Source organism: Propithecus coquereli, unplaced genomic scaffold, assembly GCF_000956105.1.
Source record: "Propithecus coquereli isolate 6110/MARCELLA unplaced genomic scaffold, Pcoq_1.0 Scaffold214, whole genome shotgun sequence".
In the NCBI taxonomy this organism is placed as follows: domain Eukaryota; kingdom Metazoa; phylum Chordata; class Mammalia; order Primates; family Indriidae; genus Propithecus; species Propithecus coquereli.
In genome coordinates this window covers 1,114,750-1,136,417 of record NW_012146523.1, presented here as the reverse complement: position 1 = coordinate 1,136,417, position 21,668 = coordinate 1,114,750, and the positions used below count along the sequence as shown (strand labels likewise).

Sequence of the window (21,668 nt, the reverse complement as noted above, 5' to 3'; positions counted from 1 at the left end):
TTTTTATAATTTTCATATAAAACCCCCTACCTTTTTGAATGTGTGCCCACATTCCTTTTATCAGGTGAGCTTCACAACAGACTTGTCAAGTAGACAAGGTAGGTGAAATAAGCCTCACTTTCGGGGGACAGAAGAAATTACAAAGAACAGCAGGGATGTGTGAAGGATACAGGAAGCACAGTCCCCAAAGGAGGAGTGGATGTGCCTTTTCCCTTAGCTCGATGTAGGTTAGAAAGAGGGAGAGAGAAGGGAGGTGTACATGTGATCATTCCATCAATTCTTTCTGCATCCTGAAAGCCAACGGAACAGTAGCCATCTGTGGGCTTGCTATGCCAACAGTTGCCCCAAAACATCATCATTCATTATGAAAACACAACAGAAACTAGGTTTCATCCACTCACTGCCACCAAAACAAACACTAAAAAAATAAAGTAAAAAAATAAGCAGAAGAAATTGCTGGATAATCCAAAAAAGGCAAATGTTGCCAGCGTTTGTTATGTAATATGTTTTTAAAATCTTCCCCTGGGCCTGTAACCATGACCCCAGCACCCTGGCAACAAGAGAGTAAAAGAATCATCTTTTGCTTTTCTTTCTGCTAAAAACTGGATATGGGGTATATGGGAAGAAACATGGTTACTGGCTTACTAAGCCACATTTGGTTACTGCGAGTGCAGTGGTTCTCAAAGTGTGGTCCCAGACCAGTGGCATCGGCATGCCCTGGGAACTTGTTAGAAATGCAGATCTTTGGGCTCCACCCCTGACCTACTGAATCAGAAACACTGGGCATGGAACCCGGCAATCGAGTGACTCTGATGCACAGTGCACTGGGGACCACTGTGTCAGACCAACGTCTCCCCACGGTATCTTCACTGCTCTGAAGTGAGGTGTCGGGTCTCCCTCGACTCTATCGGAGCGTCAGTTCCTTGTTTCCATCCCTCCTGCCCATCCTCCCCCGCCTCCTATCCCCTCTCCCCCAACTCCTGGTGCCGAAAGGAGAGCTGACTTCGTTCCTGTCCACTCACTGTGGCTCCAGGCGAAGGTAGCCACCAGCAGGCAATGCATGAGTCTCTGTGACCTCCTTGTGTACGTTACATTCACATTTTCCTGGAAGACAGCTGGAGAGGCTGGCAAGGGGAGTGTTAAGAGAGTAGAAATTCTGTTCCCCAATGTCGAAAAGTGTACAGGAAGTGAAAGCCTTGTGGGGAGATGTGGAGCTCCTGGGCACATGGCTGTGGGGAGTCAGGGCCACGCAGACCCCAGGCCTGGCCTCGGCGGCTCACTCTTAACCGTCCTGAGCCCTGGTTTGCTCACCTGCACATCAGGGCTTGAGTGGGGTCTGCCTGAGGCAGGGTAGTGTGAAGGGGCTGGCTCAGGCCACAGATAAACGGTTGTTAATATTATCACAAAGATGAGAAGGGGCGGTGGAGAGGACTGTTCCTAAAGGAAGCACTGGGTGACAACAGGTGACAGCATTGAGAGAGACTCCCGTGAACATCAGGAAGCCTAAGGTGTGCACAAGTCACCTTGGGTCTTGCTAAAATGCTGATTCTCCCCATCAGATCTGGGGAGGGGCCTGAGAGTCTACATTTCTAGTAAGTCCCCATTGACACCTGTCCTGCTGCCCCAGCCTTTGAGCAGCAAGGCCATGGATTGTTCTTGAGCAAGTAAACAGCAGAGAAGTGCCCTGGGGACATTGAATTCGCCACTCTGTCCTAAGGTTTGCCAAGTTTCCTATAGGCAGCCTAGAGATCTTCCCCCTCAGCTGTCAAACTGGAGTTCGTAGGGCAGAGAGGAACTTCGAAGCAAGAATGGATCCACAGGGCACTGCTTGCAAGAACTCACCCATCACCATCTCCATCACTGCCCATGCTGTGCCCACCTCCCACATACAGACACACGCCAGAATATGCAGTCTTCTGAAAATGCCACCCCAGAGGCCCTGGAATTCATGCCATCTGGCCTAAGTTTCTGTGCATTCAGAAGCAGAACCCAAATATCTCTCTCTCTCTGTCTCCAGCAACGTTCTTGTGAACATTATCACTGGGGACCTATTAAAGCAATGGCCAAGACATATATCTTTGCTCAAAGAAACAAATGATGCATAAACTACAGTTTGTTAATAAATGATGTGAGAACTGGAGAATGTACAGGATGCCAGTTCAGAGGAGATTTTCTGCCACGTGAGAACTATGATAAATAAAGCTCTCTTCTACTTCTTCATTAAAATCTTTCTTCTTTCTTCTCTTTAGCCAGAAGACATTGGACAAGCACCAATAGTAAATGCCCCAGAAGGTGGAAAGGTCGACTTGGAAGCCTTCAGCCATTTTACAAAAATCATCACACCAGCAATTACCAGAGTGGTGGATTTTGCCAAAAAGTTGCCTATGTTTTGTGAGGTGAGGAAATTGTTTTTCCTTCTGCATTATTTTTCATTAGAGTTCCATCAATTTCCAGGAATACTGGGTATTATTTATAATTTAATATTAATTAGTAGGGTCTTAGTCATACGAAAGCAATGTCAGTACAAAATGAAAATGCACTCTCTTTCATTTGTATTTCCCACCTTCTCTATTCAGTCATCATGCATTAGCTTGCCCACATTTGGTCTATCAAGATCCCATCCACTCCTCTGACTCCAGGCATTGGGAAATAAAGATAACAAGAGCTTCCATTTATTCCGCACCTTTGATGTCCTAGTTACCATACTCTAGTTTGCCCACATTAAACCCAATCTTTATAACAGATCTTCAGGGAAGCTTTTAATAACCCCGTGTTACAGATGGGGACAATTAAGATTAAAGAGATTCAGTTACCCTATCCAAACGTGGTGCCACGGTTTGAAGCTAGGTCTATATCCTTCCCACTACATATCCCAGCAAGATGCCTATGTGGTCACTACCGAATCCTCAAGAATAAGTAAAATGGCTATCACAAAGACAGGCTCTTAATATCGCCTTAAATCTTCCCTCTTTTCTGGTAAGCTCACTCTTTCTTGCCCCATCTTCAGAGCTATCCCACCAGAGGTCATTGACTTTCCCTTGGGGACATTTTCTCCCTCACCTACCACATGGTGGAGGAGGGCACAGGTTCTGCAGTCCCTGCATGGACAAGAATCCCGAACAAGTTATTTAATATCTTCCTAACTCAGTTACCTCATCTTTACAATGGGAATAACAATAGTGTCTACCTCTTAGAGCTATTGGGAGTTTGATATGGGCTAATATATGTAAAGTGCTTGGACAGTGCCTGGGTCATAAGTATTCCATAAATTTTAGCTGCTAATGCTGCCACTATTTCATCCATTACATTTCCATCCTGCCTCTGACTTTCCTTTTTTTCGAATCAAGTGGTGTTGATTATGTTTTCTCAAGAACTTTTCCCTTCAGAAAGCTTTATCAGGTGCCAATCTATTGCTCTTTACACCCTCAAGGGAACCCAAAAAGATACCAAATAGAGAGGGCCACGTATCACTGTGAGTCTCTTACTATATGCTGTCCAAGTTATAAGTGGTTCTAGTCTCACCTGGGAAGAAGCTGAGTTTTTCTCACCTGGAATGACTCCCTGCTGCCTTCGCTTCCAGCTCTTGTGTTTCTGAGTCTGCAATAACAGAAGCCCAGCTGGAATCAGAAAGACCTCAGACATTAATGAGGACACTTCTCATTGCCAATTTCTGAGCCACCAAGGAAGCCAGGAGGACAGGGCAGTGGGCTTCAAGACACAGGTGCCTGGCTCCCAGACCTCACTGAGAGAGTGCATTGCCTCTCTCTTAGCCCCAGATTTACTGTGGTGGGAGCCGGGTGTCTTAGGCTGCTATAACAGGATACCATAGACTAGGTGGCTTAAAAACAACAGAAATTTATTTCCTATGGTTCTGGAGTCTGGGAATTCCAAGATCAAGCTGCTGGCAGATTAGTCTGGTAAGGGCCTGCTTCCTGGTATGTAGACAGCTGTCTTCTCACTGTGTCCTCATGTGGTGGGTGGAACAAAGGAGCTCTCTGGGGTCTCTTTTATAAGGGCACAAATCCCATTCATGAAAGCGCCACTCTTGTGACCTCATCACCTCCCAAAGGCCCCACCTCCAATACACCTCCTAATCACATTGGGGATTAGGTTGCAACATATGAATTTGGGTGGACACAAACATTTATTCTGTAGTACCAGTCTATAGTACCCACAGCCTTGCAGTGGGAACAACTCATATTCCATCCCTAGAGAAGTCAGTAAGTCCTGGGAAGGAATTCTGTTTTTGGTGTGGAGTTTCCCATGCCTTGGACATCTTTTATAAAAATTAACATTTATTAACATTTTAGAGGATGTTACAAAAATGATAGTCATTGAAGATTTATATGGCATAATAAATGTAATGATTCATGGCAACACCTGCTAACATTTTGGAGCCTATTTTAGTCTTTTTTCAAATATTTGTGTGTATACACACACACATATATGAAATATTAAATATATATTAATGTAATTTATACCAGCTACAAACACATATACACATAGATATATACGAACCATGAAATATATATTAATATAATTTATACCAGAATGTACTTTCTATTTATGAAACTACTTTTTTAAACTTTTTATTAGAGTAAAGTACACATAAGGGTAAAGCTCAATAAATTTTTACAAACCCACCCACATGATCAGCAATAAGATAAAGAATGTCACCAGCACCCATCACTGTACCTTTTTACCCTCAACTGTAAAACTATATAAAATATCATTTATATATTCTTTCACAAAAAGATTTTAATGACCACATAGTATTTCAAAGCATAAATCTACCATAATCTAGGTTATCTGTTTTTACTGGATCTGTAATACATTTCCAATTTTTCATTAATAAAAATATGCTGCAATGAATGTTCTGGTGACCATGCCTTGCTCACATCACTGACTGTGTCCTCATGGTAAAGCCCAGGCATGGAATTTAAGGGCCAGGTTATACAGGCTTTTGATATGTGTTGCCAAATTGTCCTTGAGAGAGAAAATGCATGCACTCTCACATCTGTGCCAGGGGCGCTTGTTTCCCCTCACCCTTGCCAACTCTGGTTGTCATCTTTTTTTGTTTGTGGGGTTGGTTCTGTCTTCCTGGACGTCTCTTGGTCCTCTCTGTCCCTGGCTGTGTCCCTTAGCCCCCAGTCCGTGGGTCTGAAGAGGAACTCTAATGAGTTTGCTACTCCTACAACTCGAGCCAGCCTGCCAGTCTCATGGTGCCCTTTGAATGCTCACCAGAGATGTTCTTTTGAAATGTAAAGCTCATGTAAACCAACCACTGAAGAGATATTTCCATCAAAGAAAGAAAAAAAGAAGCCATTTCTGTTACCCACCACCAAGAGAAAACACATTGCGCACTTATGTCCATGGCAAGAGTGAGGGGGTCCACATGGAACTTTTCAAGCTTGGGCTGTGGCCAGCTTATCTATTCAAGTTTTCCTTAGAAGTTTAAGCCTGCTTCATTGTCATGATTCCATCTCTCTTTCAACCCTGATATTTTGTGGTCTCCAAATTACAAAGTGAGGGGGCAGAGATGCATATGTTTCCAGTGTTTGTTGCCTCCTGGGGACCTTTTAGCCTTTTATACTCTCTTTGAAACTCAGAAGAGGGTAATGAACTGTGTAGGCCCCTGAGCTACCTAGGGAGTGGGTTGGAGATTTCAGGTGGTCTTGAGAGCAAAGGGTCTCTTGCCAGAGGCAGTTTGATACATCTGCTGTTCAAATTGTGTTTTTGGCAATTGTTCTGCTAAGATCCATGCCAGCCCACCTAACAAGGTTGGAGTGACACCAGCAGCTTCATGAGATCTAAAATTATTGCCAGCAGAGCTGCCAAAACAACACACAAGAACCACTCATAGAGTGCAAGGCCCCGTCATCTTTGCCAATCAACTTGAGTGATGTTCTTCTAAGGAGACAGTAAGAAACTGTGGGAGTATCCCTGGTCTCTGTCTGTCAGGCCCTTGTCGGGGCTTCTCACAGTGAAAGCATTTTGGCAAGTGCACAAGAGATTATTTGCCCATGTGTTGAAACAAATCTCACCAGGATCCTACAAACCTCTCTTAAAGGAAAAAGTGTCTGGCCCAGTTTTTAAACCGCTGGAGATCCTTTGCAAATACTTATTCGGCTTTTACTTAAAGTTGAACTAATCATTAACAGTTAGTAGGTTGTAAAAAGAAAATTTCTACTTCATCTATAATCAGACTTGGCTTCAAAGGTAGATATTGCCCAAAAATTTGCATAGTGACAGATTAAAAAAAAAATGGTTTGATCTGATTAGAAATTTCTAGGCCAGTCATTCTCAGGAGTGGGGTCCGAGAAGCAGCGACATGACGACTACCTGGGAACTTGGGAGAAATTCAAAATTCAGGGGGTGGGGCCAGCAATCTGTGTTGAACAAATCCCTAGGAGATCCTGATGGGGTTGAAATGTAGATCAACAACCCTAGGCTTCAGAGCCAGCCTCTCCCTCTCCAGCCAATTTCCCATCTCACCTGTAGAGGATCTGTCCACACTTGAGTTTCCTATTTCCTACCACGCTCTTGGGCCAAGAATCTAAGGATATAACTGAGGAGTACAAATCTGAACCTAAACAAAAGCAAATCACAGTGCTCTTTCAAAAAGATGGGTGAAAAAGGAGAATTTATGTATGTGGATTTCAGAACCAAGTATGCAATGACTTTTATTCTGTAGAAAAAGCTAAGCAATTTGAAATTAGATGGAAAAGTGACTTGGCTGAGCTAGTGAAAAAATATGAAATACCCAGTATTTTAAATGTAATTCAGTAGTATTACTTTCACTTTTGTATAATAACCTAAATTGGACTAGTCGAGTATTGCTGAGAGCATTTCCCAAAAGGAATTTGTAACTGCTTTAATCAAGAGATAGAGATTATGTGTAATTTACATATTCATTATTTATGGGAACTTAGTCATATCCATGGTACTTCAAAAAAATATGTTCTCTTCCTTTCTTGGCATTGGATTCTAGCTTCAAATCCTAGCCTCACCCACAAAACATTCATGTGACATCTCCCTCCCCGCTCCCCGCCAGCATGTTACCATCTCAGTGTTTGGGCTCCCACATCTGTAAGTAAAATTGGAATTAGAATATTTACTTCACTGTATTGCTGTGAAGATTAAATCGGGTGATGCACGTAAATCTTGGCATGATGCCCAATTTATCAAAAATACCCATTAACTAATAGCCTTTCAAACTATTTTGATAATGCCATTTAGTTAGACATTCTCCCCCTCCAGAAAATTAAATTCTGGTTTTTTTATTATTTTGCCTATTAGCAAAGTTTTTTTTTAAAGTTTATTATTAATGTTATCATGTTATCACAAATCCTAATTAACAGGGTAAACAAATGAGCTTAAAAGGAGATTGCAACACTGGCAGAAAGATCTAGTATGTCGAGTAATTCTGGTGTCTGAGATACTGAGAAGAACATAACCTTAGGAGCCAGCAGGTCTGAATCCTGGTCTTCCCTCTGCCCTTAACTAACTGAGTGTCCTCGGGCAAAGCTTATATATCTCTGGGCCTCATGCATCCGTCAGCAACCTTCTAGTTCTGTGCCTTTTAAGAGGCTCAAAGAGCAACCTTTCTTCAAAAGACAAAGAGAAGCAAAGGTGCCAGCTAAACAGTGGAGTCAGCTATTAACTATTGGAGCTACGAGACAAAAAAATAATAATAATTAGTGAGTTTAACATAAACCCTGATCTCAAGCACTTATCAGTTGGAATTACGATACCCCCAAGATGCCCCCAAACTAAGGGGTTATTATCACAGTTTCACACATGACTTTACTGCCAGCTGGAGATCTATATCTGTCATAAAGAAATGCAGACTACTGAAATTAAAGTTGTAAAGATTACAATCAACTTGGGGTATGAAAAATGGTTGTTGAAAGCCTACAGCCAAGCAGGGAAGGAAAAACCATGGGCTCAAAAAATGTTGATCCCAGAAGGTTACTCCTGTTGCTTTTAAGATACTGCATGTTGTTCCTGACAGGCATTTGTCCACTTGTTCTTTGCTGATGTGGGCTGGTTCTTTTCAGCTGCCATGTGAAGACCAGATAATCCTCCTCAAAGGCTGCTGCATGGAGATCATGTCCCTTCGTGCTGCTGTGCGCTATGACCCAGAAAGTGAGACTTTAACCTTGAATGGGGAAATGGCAGTCACACGGGGCCAGCTGAAGAATGGGGGTCTTGGGGTGGTGTCTGACGCCATCTTTGACCTGGGCATGTCTCTGTCTTCTTTCAACCTGGATGATACTGAAGTAGCCCTCCTTCAGGCCGTCCTGCTGATGTCATCAGGTGAGTATGCCTAGACTCGTTACTGGTCATCCAAAGAGCTTTTGCTTGTCCCATGTTAATTCCAATCACTTAATGAGTTTTTAATTCCCCTTTGGCTTTAGAAACATAGTTCACTCTACTTCAGCAAGAAATTGGGGGTTTTCCAATGGACTCGGGACTAAAGAGTGGGTGTCAGGTGTCTGATGCTTTTTGCAGCCTCCAAGGGTAATAGGAAGAAACCAAAAGAGACATCTTAAAGACTCGATGAAATGATCCACCTTCAGTGGACACTACCAGCCTGCTCCGTAGTCTTTGGCCAACCCTGCCTCCTTCTGGTTTGGGGTATGCAAGACATGGATGTGGGTGACCACACCATTCTGTGTTAAATTCTGTGTGTGGAAACCATGTGTGAGAACTAGAATTTGTTCATAGCTCAGCTACAACCTAAGTTTCAGTTATCTATTGCCATATAGCACACCAACCCAAAACTTAGTGGCTTAAAACATCCGAGATAGCTGGAGTTGGGGCTGAGACATCAAATACAAATTCAGATCTTTCCCCATGCACCCTTTTCTAGGGTAGTTAGACTTCTTACTTGGCTGTTGGATTCCAAGAGGGAGAGTTCTAAGCACATGAAGGGAGAAGTTGCAGATCCTTTAAGACCCAGTCTTAAGTCACACAGCATCACTTCAGCCACATTGGATTGGTCCAATCAAGTCTGAGCACCAGCCCAGATTCAACGGTCCACCCCTAGACAGGAGGAACAGCAAAGAATCGGTAGCCATCTTTAATCCACCATAGCTCCTTATCAAAAACCCTTAACTCCCATTGGTGAAGGGTAAATAATACTACTGATGCTTTTTTCTTCAGGGATCCTGTAATAAACAGGAAATACAAAACACATCACACTTTCAGGGAAGCTAGTCTTTAAATAGAAGGTGGTTTCAGAGTCATCCTCTGCCTCTTCAGAGCACCCTAAGTTTAGCTGTGCTGTGGCACTTGTCACTTTGCTCTATAACTACCTGCTTAACTTGTCCATATCTTCCTATGGACTGTTTATTTTTTGAGGACATAGATGTGTCTAATTGTACACCTAGCACCTAGGCCAGTGTATAGTAGAATTCAAGAAATGTTTATTGGATAAATGGCTGAATATGTGGGTAAAATATCAGTCACAAGTACATTGAGAATCCTTTGTAGAGTTGATGCTTCCTAGTTAACTCAGTAGAACTCTTTTTGTAAGCTGATCCAGAAATGTATTTGCTACAGGAAATATAGATATGGCAGGCTTTTTAAAAAGAAATAATTCTTTATATCATGGAGAATTTCAAATATAAGCAGATAGAAGAGCATAATGAACCCTCTCGTACACTGTGGTAGACAGACTCCAAGGTGGCCCCCCCATATTCCCACCTTCTGGTGTTCCCACCCAGATATTCTCCTCCCCTTCTGTGTACGCAGAAGCCGTGACTTGCATCTAACCTAGAGAATATGGCAAATTCAACATCAGCCCCATGTGATTGTTTTATGTAATCTGAGATTCCCCCTTGCAGGCAGATTTACTCTAGAGACTCTCCATGCCAGCTTCCTGGGGTAAGTGACTATGTTAGGAAAGTTCATGTGACAGGGAAATACAGATGGCCTCTAGAACTCAGGGTGGTCTCCAGTGACAGCCAGCAAGAAACCAGGGCCTTCAGTCCTTCAGGAGAATTATTCTCAAAAAAATAAAACTTATCACTTATCTAAGGACTCCCTGTATGACTTTAGGTGACCGCCCCCCCCAGCTTCTCTGGGCTTTGGTGACCTTTAAAATAAAGAAATGGAACTGCATAACTGGGACTCAAAGTAATTTTTTTAGCTGAGATTTTAGTGGTACAAAGACAGTTTTAAATAACTTTGAATCACATAGTAAGTAAGCAATTTCTTTTACAATTTTCTTCCTGGTTATATCTCCTTCCAAAGAAGACAAAGAGAAGTGCAGTGTGGTGCTAGTCTGTCTTCAACACCTAACTCTTGCTAACCTTCCTTTCAACAAAGAGAGAGGGGATCTCAGGCATAACCTCCAGCAAGAACTGTCAGCTAAAATGTAATGAAGGTTTATGCCATGCATCCATTTTTGTGGTTATCTCCTACTTTATAACAAATGGATTTTTATTACTGAATAATATGGTATTTCCTCTGTAGTGAGTCAATTTAACAGATTATTAAGTAAATAATCTGAGATAGATAAAGGGAGTAGGTGGAGATGGCAAAAATTGTGAATGTAATCCAAACGCTATCAAACACCCAACTAAAGGATTCTTCCCAATTCTCTCATTGTATGAGGCTGACACTGCCTGACAGCCATGGAACAACTTAATAACTTTTTAAAATCTTATCCACCCTAGTGATGTGGGCCCTTTTCATTAATACTGCCAGGACCAGAAAAATAGTACAAAACATTGTACATTTGGCAAATGACAGCCACCTATCAGAGCCCCAAGGCTGCAGTTTCTCCTCCTTAGCAGCCTTGTCTTCTAAGCCTCACATTTTATTTGGCATTTCAGTTGCATAATATCTTAGATCTTTTCTTCAAAACCTTTTCCAAGAGCTACTACTGAGTTCCTTGTTCCTGTGATGATAAGCAGAGAGCAAAAATGGAAATGATCTGAAAGACATTTTGTTGAGAACTTTTGTCTTGACGAGCTAAAATCAGTCTTTGGTCTTTAAAATATTTCTCTCTTCATAAACCTGTTTAGTACAATTCGAGCATCATCAAAATGTCAGTTCATTCTCTATCATTTATATGACTACCTTACCTTTATCTCTCATCAAAGGATAGAGTTTTGATGCCACAAAACCCAGGTCATTTTTTCCCTTTGAAGAAATACATCCAAAGGACGATTATGTTGATTTTCTATTTAGATCAAAAGTTAAAGGATGCTGTGGAGAACCCTTCTTGTACACTCAAAGAAAGAGAGAAGATAGGAGAGGGAGAGAGAGGGAGTGAGAAGATCCACAGAGCAATATCAACAAATACAAAGGAAAACACAAAATAAAAAAGGCACAAATTGCCATTCAAGCCAAATAGGGGATTCCAAAAGCCCATATACTTTTTGTTCAGACTCAGACTCAGAAGAGTGGATTGAGACATTAGCCACGACCCTTCCTTGCAGAGGAAGCAGAACCCCATTTAGATTCCTGCTAATATAGACACTTCAATAACTGGACTCTTGACATGTGAGTTCATCTGCCCACAACCACAAAGAGCAAACTGAAGGGAACCAAACAGGGGGATGACAGGCCTCCTAGAGCTATTTGAGGGCCTCATCCAGGTTTATAGATTATTTTTGTCACCCAATTGTCTGCAGCCCAGCTTTTCCCCAGTCATCCAGCCTCATTCCTTTATTCGTGATCTGTTGGAAATCGACTGGAGCCCCTCCCAAATGCCACGGGAAGCCCAGTGGTTTACCCAGGACTTGGGAAGATTTCCAGGGCTTTCCAGGGTCATGGTCTCCCCTCACCCCAGCCCCCACTGTGGCTTGTTCTCTTCTCTGCACGGGGTGACTCTGGCATGGATCCTCCTCTTTCCTTTTCATTTTAATTTCCCAAATTGCCACCAACAGAAGGCTGCTACCAGTAGCAATTTTACTAAAGGTGTAAGTGAAGAGAAAAGGTGGTTCATTGCAGTTAGGCAAACAAATTAAAATTGTGCATGGTGCTTCTTTGTCTTCAAGAGAATTTCCTATTGTCCAACAGTCCTCCTTTGGCCTCCAGGCCTTCCGTGATGTCCCCCATCCCTTTGCACCATCTCCCCTTCCATGCTTGTCCTCTCCTCTCTCTCAGGCAGCCAGTGAAAGCTCAGAATTGTTCCCTTCTTTGTGCAGAATATTTCAGCTATGTTAGGCTTCTCCTTCTGTACCCAAGGAGGTAGGCACTGCCTTTCACACCCAAGGAGGTCATTTGTCTAAACCAGAGATATTTATCTGAACAAAGCACTGATGCCCTTCATAGAAATGATGTCACTGCCCTGGTCTCTTGGGCCCCGGTGCCCCAGAGTTCACATTGCATCCACGCTCATAACCACGAGGGAAAACTCCCAGATCTGCCCGCCTCCCACTAAAGGCCTTGAGGGCAAGCCTGCCCCTTTCCACCTTTGAAGTAATATCTGTCTTCTTCCTTCCCCTCAGATCGCCCAGGGCTCGCCTGTGTTGAGAGAATAGAAAAGTACCAGGATAGTTTCCTGCTGGCCTTTGAACACTATATCAATTACCGAAAACACCATGTGACACACTTTTGGCCAAAACTCCTGATGAAGGTGACAGACCTACGGATGATTGGAGCCTGCCATGCCAGCCGCTTCCTGCACATGAAGGTGGAATGCCCCACGGAACTCTTCCCCCCTTTGTTCTTGGAAGTGTTTGAGGATTAGACTGACTGGCTTCATTCTCATAATTCCTACAGCACTACTGGGTGTCATTTCATTCCATTGCCTAGCTCCTTTTTGTTTGTGTCTTTGTTTCTTTGTGTTGGGAGGCATTGTCTGGGGGCAAAGGGAGGCTGTCCTTGGCATACACACAGATGAAACTGCCCCTTGAATGCAAGTCCTTGTAGCTATTGCATTTCGTTCTCCAGTCCTTTGATGTGAATGCTTTGAAGGTTTTACAGCTGTAGAGGTGGGGTAGGGGACGCTCATTAACTCACCAGCACCAAGCCATCACCAGCTCCCACCTGTCCCTGGTCGGAAACTCAAGCAAGCAAAATGGCGCTGCAGAAGAACAAAGAAGGCTTAAAACTAAGATAACACGGTCATCCTGATACAATCCTGATTTTTCCAGGGCTTAAGTTAGCAGTGCACAGACCACCTTTGGTTAGACGTGGCTATCAACATTTTAGGGAAGGACTCAAACAAATTTTCATTTTCCAGCACTCTTTATTCTCTCCTAGCATCAGAAGGTGGTGTGTACAGAAATATTTGTGGCCTAAAAAATCAGCTGTCCTTTCAGTATCAATTTTATAACCTTATGATTTAATTCAAGTTATACAAGGGCATATGACTCAAGGATGTGCAGATATTTGACTGACTGAGGCCAAAAAGGAAAATAATTTTCTTCAGTGAGCCCAAAGAAATTAGAAATCTTCACCAATGTCAGTGACTCCACAGTTTCCAAAAATTCACATAGTATTACCTCCCAGTAGGAAGCCTTCTTTACGGTTTAGGCTCAAAGAACATTTCCACACAAATCAAACCTATTTACAAGGAGTCATCCCTTTTCAATGGCATCTGCTCTGTCATCTCCCAAGCTCCTGAAGTTTTTTTTTATCCTGGTTGCATCTTTGCTGAACTGACAACAGATTTCCCTATGGATTAAATCTGCTAATCAAGAAGAGATAACAAGCTGAAATGTGAGTCTTGTTCTGGAGGAATTCTGAGGAGAGACGAGTGTGGCTACATTCTAAGTTGAAGGAAATGCGGTGTTCTGAGAGCCCCTTCAGGAAGCTTCAGGATGCTTCCTTCTGGTCTTAGAACCTCAAGCTCTTTGCTTTACTCACAAATGTCTCCCAGTCCCCTTATTCCTCCGACTTTGAGGCACTAAATAGCTTGACTATCTCTAAACAAAGACTAACCCTACCACTGACCCTCTGCCCCTTGTACAGCATTCCCCTGACAGAAACTCAACAGGAAACACCTGCAGACCATATGCGCAGACACTCACTTTCCTTCCCCATCCAACCCACTTCCCCAGTGACCTGCACTGGAGTAGCTTGTGCCCCCAAAACAAAGGGTGACACCTCATCACTTCAACATCAGAAATTGGGCAAAGAATGTACCCATGTAATTGAATGTATCTCATTCTTCACTGGCATAGTAGATATAAACTATCCCTTTGCCTGCCTTTTACTGCCTTATCCTGGAAATATTGGGGAAAATAAGCCATATCAGTGAGATTTACCTAAAAGCAAAGGAATGAAAGTCACTGTGAAAACCAAGTGGACTAATTTTTTGTAAGTTTGGTGGAGCAGAACTGGCCCAGAAGCCACTGTGTCTGCGTCTCAGTTTGTGCTCTGCCAACTGGTAGATTTGTGACCTTAGGGCTTGGTTTTCTCACCTAGTGAATAAGTTATGATCTCTGAAATCCTTCCCACCCTTAATACTGTATGAATTTCAGATGGAGAAATTTAATTTTTTGGATGGTTTCTTTCACATTCAAATTTCTAGCTTTATTGGACAAAAAGTATAGCCCACTTGACAGTTAAGGAATATACATTTGGTACTGACTCAAAATAAGAATTTGACATAATATTAGTGAACTATTTGGAGGCCTTGGAAAAAGAAGAGGAACAGCATCAAAAATCTCAAATATGATTGGAAATAATCGGGGGAGGGGAGAATTATATGTTCAATGCACTAAAGCAATTTTACTAGCTTCTGGGAAAAAGGAAACATGAACATTGCTATGGAATTTGTTAATCAGAGAAAGGAAGTAGGTAAAGAGATTAACATTATAAGCATGAGGTTCATGGGCAAATTACCTGCTCTGACTTTATCTACAGACAGGTTTTTGTGGGGTTTTTTTTGGTTTTGTTTTGTCTAGGCTTGCTTTGTTAACATCTCAGTTCCCTCTGTTTGGCTCTCCTTGGAGAACTACTCTTTGAAAGAGAAACAATTAGCCACCTCTACGCTCCAGGGGAACTCTGAGCTGCTTTGCTGTCTGGAGCAAGTTTTCTTCCAAAGGGCATGAGAGGAAGGCAAGCAGGTGGGTATGGGACAGGTTCATAGACTCCTGGGGCATCAGGCCTTCTGGAGGAAGTTTCCGCATTTTGTTTGATATATACTGATATCCATAGTATATCAGACACCCACATTCAAATGTAAGTAGAGAGCCTGATCTCAAGCGAAATCCGAATGCTTTGGGGGTTAATCACAATGGGGAATTCGCCAAACAGTACAGCATATGTGCAGTAATCCAGCCAGCCCCAAGGAAGGGAAAGTTTGACCTTCAACTCCTTGAGGGATCGCCTTAAGCAGGCAAACCTCTGGTCTAGACATCTTGTTGAAGGCTGAATACTTTATGCTAAGTAGGACAAGCCTTAGAGTACTTCAGGTTGAAAAGAAAAGCTATAGGACTCAAAGGTTCATGAGCCTTTGAGCCGGTAGTCAAAGCGACTAAACTCACTCCTGAAACCGACAGAGGTACTGAGTGCATCTCAAGACTCCATCTCATAAAACTCGGTCGTGAGGCATTTGCTCTGGATTTTTTTTAAACATTTTTTCATGAATTGTCCCAACTTTCAAATCAAGTATGGACCTGATGGAAACACCCTTTGCACCTGCCCCCCACCGTGGGGACACATCCCAGTACAGGAGAACACACCCGTTGTGCTGGGATTCTTATTTATAAATGACTTCACTTTTAGAGATGAGTGGTGTATGTGCGCGTGTGTGAGTGCGTGTGTGTGCGCTCGTGTGTTTGTAACCCTCAAGTGTACTTTGCTCTTCAATTTAGATGTGCAGTATTTCCAGACATAGTGAAAAAAGTAAGATCTTTCCTTCTTTAAGATTCTGCTCAAAACACCACGTGCCGCCTCAGAGCTTTTTCTAGTCAAATGAGCCTCAGTCCTCAATGACGCGCTTGACGTGTTGATGCCTCAGCCCAGCGAAGCCCCCTCCCTTGTGCCCCGAGTGACACCTCTTCAGTCCACAGTGCAGTCACCGGGTGGACTGCCAGGCCCCGGTGCTGCACCAGCAACGTCATTGTCGTTGCTCCTCCGCAAACAGGAGTACAAGCCTTGGCCCCTCCTCGACACTACACACCCCCAGACTCAGCCTCCAAGGAACCGCTGAGCACCCTCAAAGCATGTCATTGTCAGTGATACCTTTTTATTCTACAGAACTCTGACCTATTCGTGTCATATTGACCTTTTGCTGCATGAGTCATAAATTATGAAATCGGTCTTATGGTTTTTGAAATGTAGCCAGCATTTGTAAGGCTAAACCTTTTTCATGAACTGAATTGAAGCGAACAACCAAGCCACAGTTCCTCTTCGAAAGGAGAGTGATGACAGACATTTGAATCTCTTTGCCCTTTCCAACGGCTATTGCATCAGGTTCTAAAATAAGCTCGTAATTTTTCCTGTTATTTTAATAATATGGAAATATTAGCATAGTGTTTCTTTTGATAGTGATAGACTATAATCCATATTTAAATTTTATAGAGAAGAAATTTTATTGTACTGTGATGTAGATATTTATTATCCAGGTAAGGATTTGCCCGGTGTGTATTTTTTACAATTGAGACATTTTACTTTAATCTTTAAAAAAAAATACATTAAACACAAACACATACACACACACACACACACACACACACACACAACAGACTAGGGGAAAAAAGGTTTGGCCTTATCACAGAATTTTTACTGTGCTGTATAAATGTTTGCAAATGCAAAAAGTGTGCATTTCTAGTGTGTTTCCACATTAATTAATGCCGCCTTCAAGAGCAATATTGTGCAGGTAAGATGCTATTTGTGGCTTTCTGTTGCACAGTTAAAACTGACCCACCTTATGCACAAGACAATCAAATATAGATCTGTCCTCCTCAGGATGCAGATAATACTCATGTAAATTATGGAGCACAATGTAAGACAAAAGAAGACACTTTACACATGTATTGTTGATATAGAATTATCAGGGCATGAATGAGCTGACACGACATTATGTCACTTCTCTTTTCTTTTTTTTTTTTTGTTCTCCCTTATTAACTTGGCATTTCTAATTTGACCATAGATCCAAATTAGTTCTCCATGCTCTTCTCAGAGAAAACACTTTATTTTCCATAATGCCTTCATGCCCTGAGAATCAGAAAAATGCTACAGAATAGAAAAAGATTTATGGTCATCGGAAGATTTGTGTTTTGCAAACAGTGTTAAGTGATATTGCTAGATGGTGATATTTTTTTCAGCCTAAAACTCTGTTGAAATCTGTGATCAAAATGTTTTAAACTATCCAAAAAGACAATTTGTATATTTGGGAAAAATGGATTTTTACATAGCTTTTGTATGCAGATATTAAATTGTAATTATGAATATAGTGGGCATAGATAAACTTATAAGCTTAAATTCTAAAAAAGGAAAAGCTTATAACAAATATACTTTTCTGTCTCTTTATTCAAATATTATTATTTTCTAAAGAGTTGCCTGCTCTTCTCACCTCAGTGGCTGCCAAAAAGAGGGAAACAGGGATGTAAGGACACGTGTTTTGTAAACATCTACTGGAATAAGCTAGTGTATTTGGGAGGAAAGTGTGGAAGGAGGAGGGAGAGAAGTATGCTGATGCGGGTTACTTCTTTGGAAGATGGGGCCACAGAGATGGAGGGAGGAGGAGAGAGTTGAGTGTTTGCAGATCAAGAACTACATTTATCTTTTATCTCAAAATGTTCCAGAATATTATTAATGGAATTATATTATCACCTACAAGTACATATCTCAATCCCCATGGCCCAGAACATATGTTAGTTAGAATTCTTTCTGTGACAAGTGATAAAAAGCTAACCCAAACTGGCTTACGCATAAAGGCCATTATTGACTTTAATATCTAGAATCTGGGGAAGTGAGAGCCACAGACATGGCTACTTCTGGGTGCTTACTCAGTATTTGCAGGAAGCTCCTCTTTTCATCTTTTCCTTCGAGTAGACTTCATGTCCTCATGGCCTTTCATGGTGGCCCCCCTGAAAGTAGCTCCAGAATCCACTTTACAGCTCCAAATATAGTAGCAAGAGAGTTTCTTGTCCCCAGCAATTCCAGTGAAAATCCTGGGCCTAATTCCCATTGGCCCAAATTGAGTCAGGTGCCCTGACTGCTGAGCCAATCACTGTGGTAGGGAGGACAGATACGCAATTAGATTACTCCTCTGAAATCCTGAAACTGCAAGGGGGGAAAAGGAATACATCAGCCCCTCCTAAACCATGGGCTGAGAGTTAGGGCAGGGGGATTCCTCGAAGCAAATTCTAAGTCTTGCTGCTCTAAGAAGCGGGGAAGAATGATGGGCAAGCAAAAGCAACAAATGTCCCACCAAAAGTTAAGCCTGAAAGCACATTCGTTTGCAGTACAGCAGAAGGGTCTCGGTAACACAGAGGAAGCTCAGCATGGTTTGGCGAGGACGTGAATGAAATAAACACTTTCCACAAGAAGTGTTTGATCACATCCTCCCAGGCTCGTGAAAAGGCCAGTCCAAGTAAGATGAAGCAAGCACTCGTTATGTCTCTGAGCTAGATCAGTCCAGAGTACTATTTTCTGAGTTCTTCCATTTTCTATTCAAAGCCTTTATATTTATCTCTTTTCTACATTATGTATCTCCCGACTTCACCATAATGAATACATTTCCCTCCCTCAAGAAATAACTTTATCCATTTTATTTTGGAGAGTTTTTTACGTATATATTCCAATTAGGTACAATTCTAAATTCCTTACGCAGGCAAAGCTGACCTCAAACTAATGTGGTATCTAATGGCTTGATCTGGGTTCTGGAGCTGGTGTCCTGACACAAACTTGGTCAAGACACAAACCTAAAGTGAAGAGCAGCCAGAGGACAGAGTTGGCTTGCTTCTCCACCCTCAACATGAGAGTCCATCCTGGCTCCATAGTTAGCTACTCAGGGCACTTTAGCTTTGTGAATAAGTGGAATTGTCATTAGGATCATGTACACAAGTTCTGACACATTAAATGGTGCTCAAACCAAAGCAAAACTTAGTCAAACTACTGACATGCAGAGCGTTACAGATGCCCTTTGAGTGTATATCTCAGGAGAATCCATAGGCTACTTGATAAAAAATTTACCATGTTATACTCTTCAAAGACAGAATCTACTTACACTATACACTGATGAAATCACAAATGAAGTCTGTAACTGTAAAATGATATTGCCTGGAGGTTATATGCAAATAAGAAGAGATCTATCTTAGCTTGCATTCCCCAAAAAACAGAGCTCAGGGGCTATAGTCTTATTAGGCATGGTAGCCCCAAGGAAGCAGGAGTGGAGGCAAAAAGAAATGAGGCATAGAAGAAAAGAGAGTAAACACGAGGTGTATTGCTCAGTCGGCCACACTCAGTATCAAGCACAACTGAGTACTCAGTTGTGCAAGACCATCCTCTAAGGGGCCATATGAACTATTGCATCTCAGCAGAGTTCATTGAGGAATGGGAAAGGAAGAATTCACCTACTGATTCTCATCTCCCATTATCAAAAATGGGGTCGGCTGGGTGTGGTGGCTGACACCTGTAAACCCAGCACTCTGGGAGGCTGAGGTGGGCGGATTGTTTGAGGTCAGGAGTTTGAGACCACCCTGAGCAAGAGCGAGACCCCGTCTCTACTAAAAAAATAGAAAGAAATTAGCTGGACATCTAAAAATATATATAAAAAATTAGCCAGGCATGGCAGCGCATGCTTGTAGTCCTAGCTACTCAGGAGGCTGAGGCAGAAGAATCGCTTGAGCTCAGGAGTTTGAGGTTGCTGTGAGCTATGCTGATGCCACGGCACTCTAGCCCGGACAACAGAGTGAGACTCTGTCTGAAAAAAAAAAAAAAAAAATGGATCGACTCCCCTCCACTTCTAGGTTGTGCATACTTGGCCATGGAGCAGGTCCTGCGGTACCTCATGCTTCAGGAGCAAAAGCAATTACCCAAGTGAGAAAAGTTGGTCTCCACCTCCACAGCTGGGCAGCGCCAAGCTAGAATAGGTGGCAGATCAGGTGGCAAATGGGGTGAAACAAGTGGCACTGGGCCCTGGGGAGATAAATGGAGCTGTGAGGATCTGCAATGATCTGATACAAGGGCTCCTTCAGCCAACATGTTCTTCCAATTATCTGGAGAAAGGACACAGGCTCTCAAGTTCCAAAGAGGATCACAAAGCTCAACAACCAACCAAACCTATATTTCACTGTACCATGAATTTGCCTGTACAGGGGATTTTAATTTAATATAAACTGGTCATGTAAATTGAATGTCCACTTGGTTAAATTTTCTTGCAGTAGCTGAAAAACAGTAAATACACATAATCATTCAACTATTCCATGTTAGTTTTTATTGTAGGGCAAATTTTTTTCTATATAAACATCTACCTGAAAAGTTTGTGGAAGCCAGTGGAAATTTTTAGTTTTCCACATAAAACATCACTTGGTGCAAACATTTTTTTTTTCTTTTGAGACAGAGTCTTTCTCTGTTGCCCAGGCTAGAGTGCTGTGGTGTCAGCCTAGCTCACAGCAACCTCAGAGTCCTGGGCTCAAGTGATCCTTCTGCCTCAGCCTCCCAAGTAGCTGGGATTACAGGCATGTGCCACCATGCCTGGCTAATTTTTTATATATATATATTTTTTTAGTTGTCCAGATCATTTCTTTCTATTTTTTGTAGAGATGGGGGTCTCGCTCTTGCTCGGGCTGGTCTCGAACTCCTGACCTTGAGCGATCCACCCACCTCGACCTCCCAGAGTGCTAGGATTACAGGCATGAGCCACCGCGCCCGGCCAGTGCAAACATTTTTGGAAACAACATATATAAGACATGAAGTCAGATGATTTTGTAATAAACAGTCCTCTTCTTTCAGGACTGATAAGATCCTCTTTTATCTTCTTTTAGCTTTCTTATACATAACATCAATTGCAATGAGGAAGGCCGATAGAATAAACAATCTTCAAGTTAGCAAATGAGAAAATTCTTGTGTCCACAAATCCTAATGGATACAGAGATATGAAAAACACTGCTCAGTTTTACCGCAACTCCTAGAAAGATGCTGTTTTCTTCTTTGTTGCAGATATGCAGGGACATTTGCATTCTAAGGATTTTATGATTTTTCCAATGGGCATTTTGAGCCCTAAAGGGATCTTTTAGATTTCTTTTCACTACCTAAAGTCAAGCCAGATAGAGTCTTTGTCATGATAAATTCTATCAAAAGATGACCTGAGATCACCAAGGATCATTCACTGATAAGTGAACCGCCTTGTGAAAATCCAGTTGAACATTTCAGAAAATTCACCTCCACTTTCCCCAGCACTTTGACAAATATCCCACTTATTAGTTACTTTTTACTCCAGAGTCCCAGGAGCCACCCCAAAGGATGTACTGGGTGTTTGTGCCACCTCCCAGAGTTCTTGACTGTCACACTGAAGTATGGGATAATGGCCCACCGTGTAATGAACACCTCTTCTATGCCAGGAATCATGCCGGACCCTTTTTATTACCTCTGTCCTCCAAACAAACCTAAAAGTAAGTATTAGTATTCTCATTTGACAATAAGGCAATGGAGACTCGGTGTGAATAAGTAACTTGTCCAGGGTCGCACAGTTGACAATTGTCAGAGCCCATGAGGTTCCAAGACCCATGTTCTTTTTACAACCTGCA

At 42.3% G+C, this 21,668-nt stretch overlaps 1 protein-coding gene across 3 annotated transcripts in view; it reads left to right on the top strand.

Moving 5' to 3' along the window:
* THRB (thyroid hormone receptor, beta) overlaps positions 1-12,761 on the top strand; it is a 312,929-nt gene extending 300,168 nt beyond the window's left edge. For all 3 annotated transcript variants that reach the window (XM_012644577.1, XM_012644578.1, XM_012644576.1), the window contains 3 exons: positions 2,250-2,396; positions 8,061-8,319; positions 12,468-12,761. In XM_012644577.1, coding sequence (XP_012500031.1) covers positions 2,250-2,396; positions 8,061-8,319; positions 12,468-12,709 — 648 coding nt within the window. In that variant the 3' untranslated portion in view covers positions 12,710-12,761. The remainder of the gene's footprint in view (positions 1-2,249; positions 2,397-8,060; positions 8,320-12,467) is intronic.
* The last annotated feature ends 8,907 nt before the right edge of the window (positions 12,762-21,668 follow it).